This window comes from Sinohyriopsis cumingii, chromosome 17 (genome assembly GCF_028554795.1).
Source record: "Sinohyriopsis cumingii isolate HCF-2022 chromosome 17, ASM2855479v2, whole genome shotgun sequence".
Classification (NCBI taxonomy): Eukaryota; Metazoa; Mollusca; class Bivalvia; order Unionida; family Unionidae; genus Sinohyriopsis; species Sinohyriopsis cumingii.
This window is the reverse complement of record NC_142977.1, coordinates 113,906,874-113,919,184: the sequence shown is the minus strand read 5'-3', so window position 1 is coordinate 113,919,184 and position 12,311 is coordinate 113,906,874. Positions and strand designations below refer to the sequence as shown.

Sequence of the window (12,311 nt, the reverse complement as noted above, 5' to 3'; positions counted from 1 at the left end):
AATTCCCTCGACTCAGCGAAGCAAAGATTAAAGAGGGAGTTTTTGTGGGTCCTCAGATTCGAGAGCTTTTCAAAGATGACCGGTTCAACAACTTGCTGGAAGGTGACGCGAAACAAGCATGGAATGCTTTTCGCCTAGTTTCTACAAACTTCCTTGGAAATGTTAGGGCAGAAAACTATAAGGAACTAGTAGAAGACATGTTGATGAAGTATAAGAAACTTGGCTGCAATATGTCTCTAAAGATTCACTTCCTTCATTCCCATTTGGATTTCTTTCCTAGCAACTGTGGTATTGTTAAAATGGTCCACTACAATGCTGGCTGACTACTGCTGGACACTCCTCAGAGATGCTCCCGAACAGCTGTACAAGAGACAGGCGAAGAAATCTAAGATGTAGTCAATGACTTGATTTTTTATAGGTAGGCTATTACAGTTGACCTTTTACTATTGGAATGCATTTCGTTATGTAAACATTAATTTCTTGCAGATTACAAAAAAACTAGAGCCAATTTTGCAATTTGACTGTCATATTCGTGTTCAGCACATAAAAATTGATAAGAATTGACTAATTTTATTTCAGTAACATGACTTTTGTAAAAATTTGTTGTCCAGTGTATTAGACACAAACAATTTCCTCACATAAATGTGGGTTCATTGCTGTTGTATTATGCATTATGCATTTCTTTATTTGTTTCTTTGTTTTCATATTATCAAATATATTTTCATGTGTATCGTTTTTCCTTTTATCTGTTCTAGGTGCCTTTCTACTGCCGTACATGCTCATGCTGATATTTGGGGGTCTTCCATTGTTTTACATGGAGCTCGCCTTGGGTCAGTTTCAAAGATGCGGCTGCCTTACTGTGTGGAAACGGATCTGTCCCATGTTTAAAGGTAAGACCTCGCCTTGACAGCGTTGAAGTATATGTTTTGACAACGCTGTTTCTCATATTCATATGCAACAGGATATGCATTTGAGACGTTACATGCAATGACGGCCATGACGGCAGCGTCTAAAGTATTCGATTTTTTTAAAGAGTTCTGGAAACCGGTCGGTCTTAATGAATGCAAAAGTTAGTACCCCGAAATCAAAATATCAAGCATGTTGGTGAGAATGAACTGTTTACATTAACATGTCTATACTATTTGCCTAGGCTGTTTTTTAAAAAAAAAAAAAGATTAAGGTGTCTGTCATTACCAATAATTGCTGATTATGGCTGCTATTTATTGCTGCCATTCGATACAAATAATTGCTTTTTCAGGATCATACATACAATTATATCGATCTTCTTTGAATGGCATTCTGGATGGGTAAATTTAATACAAAAATGATATAACCGTTGGAAGGAACGAAGGCACCACTCAGTTTCGATTTTTGGCAGAATTATGTGAAAATTAAAAAAGGACAAAAGCAAATATTAAGTCTCACTTTCAGATTTTACTGTTTGCAAATTCATCCATGACATCAATGTATGTTTTGAATACAGAGCTTTCATTCTGTCTATTAATGTACAAGTTTTCATAAAATAATAGGGAATGAATCGCATCAACGGAGACATTCAGAAAATAGTCAAGTCATTTTAATTATCCACCTGATGTGCTTGGGGTTTTGTGTGTGTTCTTTTTAATTTATTTTTTTAATTTTTTTGCTTTATGTTTGAAGTTTGCTTCTATGCAAATTTCTTCTCGGCTACAACATGTAAAAGCAGCTTTGATGATGATGATGATGATGATGATGATGATGAACACTTCCACAAGGGTCGCAAATATCATACAGTCCTGTAAATAACAACAGGCTCCGTGAATATACAGCCAGTGGCTTTAGTGGAAAGACCAAAAGCAAGAGCAACAAGTGTCTTTTATGTTACTTAGTTGAAGACAATAGACTGAATACAGGAAATGGTCTGCTTTTTATCTAAATTGTCAAAGATAGTTATCTAAAACTGTGGACATGATTTTGACGGATTTTAATTATAACAAACTCAATGAATATGTCAAAACAATTATCAAATTTCATCACATACAGAAGATTCGATGAAAACAGTTAATAGAAAGCAAAATCATCTAATAATCTCCGATATTTTTAAGAAACCTTCCTAAAGACCACTCTTGGTTTTTGACAGAAATTGTAGAGCTGTGACATTTCTAAGAAACCTTCCTAAAGACCAATTTTGGCTTGTAACAGAGATTGTAGAGCTGTGACATTTCTAAGAAAACTTCCTCAAGACCAGTCTTGGTTTTTGACAGAGATTTTAGAGCTGCTAAGCGCAAAGACCTAAGATATCTAACACAGTTCAGAATGCAATGAACGCTAAAATATCACTTGCAGATAGTATATAGAAATTTAAATCTTTTTAAAGAAGCAAGCAAATTAGAACAACAACAACAAATACAGTAGGTGGTTTAAGCTTAAGTATGCTGTAAAGAAACACCACCACCACCCCAAGAAAAAACACAAAAAGACAACAACCAAAAACCCATACCAAAATAAAACTTTTTGGCGCCTTTTAAACAGTCGTGTTCTTTATTTACAGTCAACATTACGTCATTAGCTTGGAATCAACATCTATCATCAGCCAGCATGAATACCTTTCAGAATTAATTAATTTCATCTGTTCTGTTGACCACTTACTAGAAAAGAAAATATTCAAATAGTTCTTTAAACACAGATAAAATGTTTCCGCTGAGGAGGTCCAACTATCACTTAACAAACTGTAGTGTGGCAAACCCGGGTGATTAGATGCTTTATTCAGCGATTTCTTTATTTGAACGGGCAATTTAATTGCACAATATTAACAGTATTTGATATACCATTCGTTACCAGATATTATCAAGAAAACTGGTCAAAACTTTCATAACACCAAATCCTGTTGAAAGGTGATGCCAATTATATGTGCATTAGTTTAATTATCTGTACATAGCAGTTTTCACATCAGTTCTGGGCAATACAATAAACGATTGGTTGGAAGAAAATAAATTACTTGACAAAGATCAATCAGGTTTTACATGAACGATTGAAGAAAATAAAGGGTTAGATTCGTTGCAGTATTTATGGACTCTAAAAAGGTTTTGATAGGGTTGAGAGGAATTTATTAAACCATAAACTAGTTAGAGAACATATTAGTGGAAAAGTGCTAAAAATTATCAAGGTAATCTTCAACGATGCAAACGCGTGTGCTAAGTCCAAAAGTGTTACTACCGTTGTTTTGTGATTGCTCTGTATGTCCATGAAAAAGGTAATGTTTCATCGCTTTTACTCTTTTCCTTTTTTGTAGCGGTGAGAAACCTTTCTTAGCAGAAAGACACAAGGGAGTTTCTACAGAAACACTGTCATTATATATCTAGATGATTTCATTTTTTTTTTTATTTTATGACATCGGTAACCCAATAATTCTTAACAGACTGTATATGAATACTGCCTGAAGTGGAACATTAAAGCGGATAGGGATAAATGAGGATTGACTGCATCTCAGAAGACATGAAAAGGAGTACTATAGCCTTAGAGACTGAATCAAATATCTAGGATGCTTATTTTCTTTTGTCTCATTAAGAAAAAAGACTTCATTGTGCATATGCAAAAAAACAAACGTTATCTTTGCATGCATGAAGGATATGCAAATTTTCAAGCTAACTCGTTCAAAATGTGTGCGGGGGGATATAAAAATACATCTAACTGTATTACTACGTATGTGTAGTCCAAAGATAGCCCCCATTCTCAACTATGGCTTAAAGAGAGCCCCCATTCTTCACTATGACTCAAAGGCAGATGCCATTCTTAATTATGGCTCAAAGATAGCCCCCATTCTTAATTATGGTTCAAGGATAGACGCCATTCTTACCTCTGTCTCAAAGATAGCCCCCATTCTTTATTATGGCTCAAAGATAGCCCCCATTCTTTATTATGGCTCAAAGATAGCCCCCATTCTCAGATATAGCTCAGAGATAGGCCATATTCTTTATTATGGCTCAAAGATAGCCCCCATTCTTAGATATGGCTCAGAGATAGACCATATTCTTTATTATGGCTCAAAGATAGATATATATATTTAATAGGAAAGATGTGAACATATTTTGGGGTAAGAAACACGTGAATGTTATCGAAATTATGGTCATTGATTTTTTGCTTGTCAACAATATCTTAAGTACTTGATAGATAAAGGCGTTTATAATTACTATACACAGAGTGGGGCAAATCAGGGGTAATATGAAAATATCTGATAAGAAAAATTATTTGTACAGTAAATATTTAAAAATGATTTTCGTTTATAGCTACTTGTATGGAAAATTGCATGGAAAGTGTTTGCCTTACGATTCATACACAAAATGATAATGAAAATACTCTGATGAGAAATTGTTACAAAAACCTTTGAGATTAGATAAAATATTTTGTCATGACTTCTTTTCCATAGACTCTGGATATATTAATTTCACAAAACTTCAGTTTTGCTCCTTGTAGGTTTTATGGTTTTCGTTTATTTGTATTTGTATTGTTTGATGATTGAACAACATCGTTTCGCCTTATTGGAGCAATGAATTGCACTCTGTTCAATTGTTACAAACTAAAACAACCATGTATAACATATGATGTATGCAATAACATTATTATTATTATTATTATTAGTGTCATTTATTATTATTATTATTATTATTATTATTATTATTATTATAATTGTTGTTATTTTATTATTATTATATTATTATTATCAGTATTGTTGTTATTATTATTATTATTTGTGTTGTTGTTATTTTATTATTATTATTATTATTATTATTATTATTATTTGTAATGGCTTTTTACTGCAATATGAGAATATGCAAGAAGAGGAATCTCGTACGTATGATACAGTATGCAAATGATCTTAGACTAGCCACCCAATAACCCTCGCCTAACAACGGTACACAAACTTCACGAAGTGGTATGTTTCGGTTGTCGTTGTTGTGGGTTTTACGTCATTCTGAAGTACATGGTAGGCTATGTGGTGGCCAGTATATCTGGTGGAGGAAGAACCTTAGAAAGCCTCGGGAATGAACCATTGACCCACGTGAAAATACTTTAAGCTTTCTCACATATCCACGTTGGCCGAGTCCGAAACTCGAACCCATGCAGACGGAGGTGATGTGTCAGTGATCACGCGAACGAGTTACACCACTCGCCCACCAGTGGCTCGCTTTCCGGCTGTAATAGAAGCTATGCAACGTTCTTAGAAGACTGGGCCCCTCCGTTATTCAGCTTGTTTTGGTTATAAACCTTTTAGAAACTAGAAATAGAAACTATTCTGACTGGTCAAACTACTTCATTGGTCGATTGCTGGATAGTTGTCTAACTTTGGTGTAACATTTATAACTCTAAATGTAGAATAAAGTTTTCAGTCAGAACGACAATAATTGGCTAGCCAAGGCAAGGTGGTATACCATAATAGAGTGTATGAAAACGGAACGGTACCAGACGGCAATTGCAAAAAGACGATGCACGGAAAGTGTTGTCGTTTCTAATAATAATAATAATAATAATAATGATAATAATAATAAACAATTTACAGGCTTAAACAAAACCGAAAAATAATATCAGATATGACACAATATATCACATTCTTCATTCTTCTATTGTTTGCATTTTTGTTCCCCAATATTCGGTAATATAACCATTTCAGGGTATAGATTCTGAAAATTCAGTCATCTAAGGGAGACATGCAGGAGATAAGTAAAACAAATTATGCTAAAGCATTGTTCTTTTGGAACCGTTTTTTCTTTCAGGACTCGGGATTGCCATTTGTGTGGTAGCAACCTACGTGTCATGGTACTATAACACCATTATAGCCTGGTCCTTTTATTATTTCTTCTCCTCCATGCGAAGCGAGGTGCCGTGGAAACATTGTAACCATTCATGGAACACGCCAAACTGTACTTCCTTCGCCGACAGGATCCAACTAATTGAAGCGGCAGCAAACAATACGGGTAACATGAGCCGCACTATCAACTTCAACCACTACAAACTAGCAAACGAAGAATTTTTTGAGTGAGTACATTACTTTTTTATACAGTATATATACATTACTATTTTAAACAGTATATAAACTTTTAGTGTGCGATACGAATGTATTGGTCGGCACATGTATCATGATTCATATCATTTCCAACTTTGCCGAAAGTAATGGACTTAAGTGATACATATTAGCAAAGGAGGTGTTTCTCGAATTAGAACATCAATATTGCAAACAGTAGGCCCATGTTTATGCAAACAATAGTTTCTAAAGTAATGAATAAATATATGGGGTCGTCCATTAATTATGTCAACAAAATGGGGGGGGGGGGTGTTTGACGAAGTTTGATAATTGTTGACATGGGGGAGGGGGTGAGTTCAAGATAAATTGACGTCAACAATGTTATTTTTTACAATAAATTTAATAAATCAAAATAGGAAATTAGTCGGTGCGTTGGTATGGCACACACTCGCTCGCCCGTCAACAGCTCACCAGTTTGATCCTAAACCGGTTGAGCTCTTGCCAAGGAAGTCATAGTCTTGCATCATCATATTTTGTTTTTATTCAATGTAGATTGTAGACTGTAGACAGACTAACCACATATGGTATTAATCTGAAGAAATTAATGAATCAGCCACTACGCCCATTATAACAATTGAGGAACATCTGGCTTCCCCATGGGAAGATGATAGAAGTTAGAATATAAAGTCTCGATTTTTTCATGAATTCAAAGTGTTATAGTCAATTTGAAATCTGTTAAACAAGTTAAAAAAATGTATTAAAATTTATTTGTAGACCTTTTAATTTCCATAATTCTATTTTTAGCATAAAAGCCAGCCGTATAAAATATTGTAAGTTTGGGGGGGGGGGGGTTAAAAATATGTTGACAATTGTTTTAGGGGGGTCACTGAAAGTTTGACAGTTGTTGACGGGGGTGGGGTGGGGGTAAAAATTGCCTAAAAATTGTTGACATAATTAATGGACGTCCCCTATTTCGTTCAATCGAATGCTGTTAAACGCCTATTATACTACGACCACACATTCATAACTTGAAAAATGCAATTTGACAACCATGCTTTGCTGTGTTTGGGAGAGGAGACAGAGCTTTCCCTAGACTACAGTGGGTGAGGAAACCAAGAATTTTCCCCAGCATGCAAATGTGTGGAAACCAAACCTTTTTTTCCCTATGCAGGGTGTGGAAACCGAGCGTTTTCCCTAGCCTACATTAGCAGCTAAAAAGATATACATGTTTCTTTTCAGGCGAAAACAGCTCCAACAATGTTAAGATTCTGTATTCCAGCTTTCAAAATTGTGACATCATATAATTGTTGTCACGTCCTTTATAATACGGCTTTTGTCACATGCATTATAGGGCCTTTGTCACATGCATCATATAGCCATTATCACATGCATTATAGGACCTTTGTCACATGCATCATATAGCCATTATCACATGCATTATAGGATCTTTGTCACATGCATCATATAGCCATTATCACATGCATTATAGGACCTTTGTCACATGCATCGTATAGCCATTATCACATGCATTATAGGACCTTTGTCACATGCATCATATAGCCATTATCACATGCATCATAGGGCCTTTGTCACATGCATCATATAGCCATTATCACATGCATCATAGGACCTTTGTCACATGCATCATATAGCCATTATCACATGCATTATAGGGCCTTTGTCACATGCATCATATAGCCATTATCACATGCATTATAGGACCTTTGTCACATGCATCATATAGCCATTATCACATGCATTATCGGGCCTTTGTGACATGCTTCATAGGGCCTTTGTCATTCATACATCACAGGGCTAATGTCATGTCATACATCACAGGGTAATTGTCATGTCACACATAATAGGGCTATTGTCATGTCATACATCATTGGGCAATTTGTCATGTCACACATCACAGGGCAATTGTCATGTCATACATCACAGGGTCATTGTCATGTCATACATCACAGGGCAATTAGTCGTGTCATACACCACAGGGCAATAGTCATGTCATACATCACAGTGCAATTGTCATGTCAAACATCAAAGGGTCATTGTCATGTCAAACATCACAGGGCCATTGGCATGTCATACATCACTGGGCCATTGGCATGTCATACATCACATGACAATTTGTCATGTCATACATCACAGGGTCATTGTCAGCTGTTCTTATAATAACGTCGGCATCTAAGTCCGTTAAACATAAGCAGTACATTGTGGTAACAGAATAAAATGAAGAAACAAAAATAACAGATAATTATGGAACCGACTGCAAACTGCAGTCGCTATGCGTGCTTTTCGTATCTTTGTTCTTAAATTAAAGCGTTGCTTATGTTAAGTCCTGCACATTTTCGCCGCCATGTTAGTTATCGATTGACCGCTCCGGTGGCCTAGTGGCTAGAACGTCCGCCTCGGATGCGGGAGGTCGCAGGTTCGAAACCCGGCCGAGTCATACCAAAGACTTACAAAAATGGCATTTACATCTGTCTCGCTTGGCGCTCAGCATTACGAGGTTGGTTTTAGGACTGGTCGGCCTGATGTCAGGATAATGTGACTGGGTGGGACATTATGCTACATGTCTGGGGCATGATGCCCCAGTGCTAGACATCACTGTAAACTGTCACACTGCAGACATCGTAGCAATATGACTGAAAAATTGTTGAACCTACGTTAAATAATCTAATCACACACACACACACACACACACACACACACACACACTTATCGATTGGGGTTATTCATCTTTTATTAAAGTAATCTGAAACACGTCAGCACGTTTTCAGTGACGACAATGCTGCGTGCTTTCTTCTTTCCTTTCCTTACTTTTATCTTCATTTTACAACCACGAATAAAACCAGGGTCACTTTGGGATCTTCTATTTCTCCAGAAATGCAGTGTTGGGACTCGATAAAGCAAACGGCTTGGAATACGTGGGTCCGGTAAAATGGGAGATAGCAATGTGTCTTCTTCTCGTCTTCACTATTGTCTACTTCGCCTTGTGGAAAGGCGTGAAAAGCTCTGGGAAGGTATGTCATTGTTTGCATTTTTCTTTCTCTTATCAAATTTTGTTTTATTTCACACATTAATTGAATCGAAGATTGACTTTCTGTGATGTGAATAATACCATAAATTCCAAAGAAACTGACTTTGTTTGAAGGAAGAAGAAGGAAAATTCGCTACTTGATTGCATGTACGAATGTTGAAGAAAACATATAGAAGATACCTTTATTGTTTGTCTGTATGAATGCTTGAAGGAAACAGATTGAAGTTACATTAATTGATTGCCTGTACGAAAGTTTAAGTTTTTCAGAAGAGTTTATAGAAGACACGAAATTTAAGATCTCTCTCTCTCTCTCTCTCTCTCTCTCTCTCTCTCTCTATATATATATATATATATATATATATATATATATATATATATATATATAATTATACACATCTATATATACATACAATTATATATATCTATACGTACATACAATTATATGTATGTATATATCTATAAATACATACACTTATACGCATCTATATATACATACAATTATACATATCTCTATATACATACAAATAAAGATGTCTGTATATACATACATATCTACATATACTTATACAATTATATCTATTCATATATACATACAATTATACATATCTATGTATATATACAATTGTACACATCTATATATACATATACGATTATACATACAATTATATATATCTCTATATACATGCAAATATAGATGTCTATATATACATACAATTATACATATCTACATATACTTATATAATTATATATATATCCATATATACATACAATTATCCGTATCTATATATACATACAATTATCCATATCTATATATACTTACAATTATATATATATATATATATATATATATATATATATATATATATATATATATATATATATATATATATATATATATATATATATATATATATAGGGAGTATATTTGTATTCTTTATTTCAACAAATTCATTGTGTGATCGGTTAAAATATATATTGTTTGTTTTTTTGTCAAATGGCATTTTAGTAGGAAATCCAGTGATATGATGAATTTGGCGTTCGGATTGTTTGCTCGGATGTTTGTTTAGCTACAAATCAACAACGATAAGACAAAAACAACGACAACAACAGCAACAACTACTACTGCTGCTGCTTCTAACTACTGCTACTACTACTACTACCGTTGCTGCTACCTGTTACTGCTACTACAACTCTTACAATTTCAACTGCAAAACAATTATTATTATTATTATTAATATTATTATTATTATTATTATTATTATTATTATTATTATTATTATTATTTACAGGCTGTATGGATAACTGCAACCATGCCGTATGTGGTTCTGCTGATTTTGTTAGTTCGAGGTTGTACACTAGAGGGCGCTTCGAGGGGCATCTATTACTATCTATACCCACAGTTTGACAGAATGCTTGATATTGGTGTGAGTAACCGCGTAATTATATCTCACGGACCTACGTTTGTCATTTTGTACGTTTTTTAACCACATAATTATATTTCACAGAATAATAGTAAACGTTTTTAACCACATACTTGCATTCAAACGACCAAATTTCGTACGTTTTTTAAGCCATCAATTGACAGGAAAGATATGTATTTAGAACTAAGACTAATTATTTAAAATGGAAATTTGTAAGTTGTTTGAGACATAAAAATGCTAACTTGTTTACTAATAATTTAGATGAAAGTGAAACTTAATTGTATTGATAAATGATATAATACGAATTATACGGGTATTCATGTATAAATCAAAAGGTATACATCCATGCAAACATACATACCTACATACATACCTATCTACCTACATACATACGTACGTACATACAGCAGCAGAGAGGGTGAACAGACCAAATTTCCCGAGCAAAACCCTTGTGTTAGACCAAAAAAAATCCGTGCTCGTTCATATAGGTCATACCACGTCTACGAGTATTGTTTGTCCCAAACAAGATTGTAGACGAACCCTCTCTGCTGCTATTCATGTTGCAAAAGAAATTTTTACCACCATATCAAGTTTGATGAATATTTCTCAACGCGTTCTCCTCATCTGTTTCATCTTTATTTGTTCTATGTTTCAAGTAATATTCAAGTTCTGATGGTGGTTTTGGATTTATGTTCTTTCTTTTTCTGTAATAGTTCATCAAACTTCTGTATCGATCTCCACCACAATTTTTGCAAATCTGATATAATCCTCTAACGCCGTTGTTACATCCAACACAACTTCGTGGACCAGCATGAGGATTTTTCTTTAAAATATAATTATGTTTTTTACAATATTCTCCACGACACCTTTTGTTACATTTATTTGTTGTTCCTTGAACTAACCACGCACAGTTGTTCATTATATGAATGATATCTGTTTAATTAAATTTATCAATTTATCCAAATATTTTATCAAGACCCACACGATATCTTGTTCTAGGATCATGTAAATTTATTGTTATAAATCCATGCGGAGTAGCTTGCGCTCGTGAAAAGAAATTTCTGAATTTAATTATATCCATGTCACCGCTGCACCAAGTTTGATGAATATTTCGCAGCTTGTGTGTGTCTACGCCATTAAACACAACTAAAATATTACAATTGTCCCTGATTACTTTTGGTATTTGTGTATATCGTTGAGTAGCATAGATAACATCTGTATTTTTATGTCTGCCGCGAGAAAATATCCTGGCTGGATTTGATTGTTTATCCAGCATCACATCATCATACACAACTAAATTATTAATAAATCCGTCTAAAAAATCAACGGACGGTGCTTCATCAATATCTGTTATAAACTCTATAACATCATTATCTTCGTCCAGTAATCTTGCATTTTCGTTAAAATCTTTTAATACTTCATAACATCGTTGATCATCAACGGATGGTGCTACTAAATATATTTTATCCCATTTCAAGCATCTCATTATCAGATTAAGTAATAACGGCGTCTTACCCGAACCAGATGGTCCTATGATAATCATTCTGATGGAATTCGGTAGCGCAGGATGATGCTTAACAGGTTCTCGCGCTGCCAAGTTGCTGAGAAATCAATTATATCCATATATATTATAACATGAATTTATATTGTTTACGCTGTAGAGTTAAAACTCCGACTACTAATTTAGCTACAGTTATAACAAAAAATAAAAAAATAGCGTATGGTGGAAAATGTTCTGTATGCGGTAGAAAGAAATTTTCGTTTTTACCTAATAAGCGCGGTGGTGATGTTGCTAATTTGATGTCAAAGTTTCCGGGTACTCCATGGGCTAAATACCCAGGAGAAA

General features: G+C 34.5%; 1 protein-coding gene across 1 annotated transcript in view; it reads left to right on the top strand.

Annotated features, from left to right (window-relative positions):
* The window catches only part of LOC149779693 (sodium-dependent serotonin transporter-like), a 74,873-nt gene that overhangs the window by 24,971 nt on the left and 37,591 nt on the right, over positions 1-12,311 (top strand). The window contains exons 2-5 of the mRNA XM_089938455.1: positions 756-890; positions 5,751-6,012; positions 8,889-9,027; positions 10,334-10,468. Coding sequence (XP_089794581.1) covers positions 756-890; positions 5,751-6,012; positions 8,889-9,027; positions 10,334-10,468 — 671 coding nt within the window. The remainder of the gene's footprint in view (positions 1-755; positions 891-5,750; positions 6,013-8,888; positions 9,028-10,333; positions 10,469-12,311) is intronic.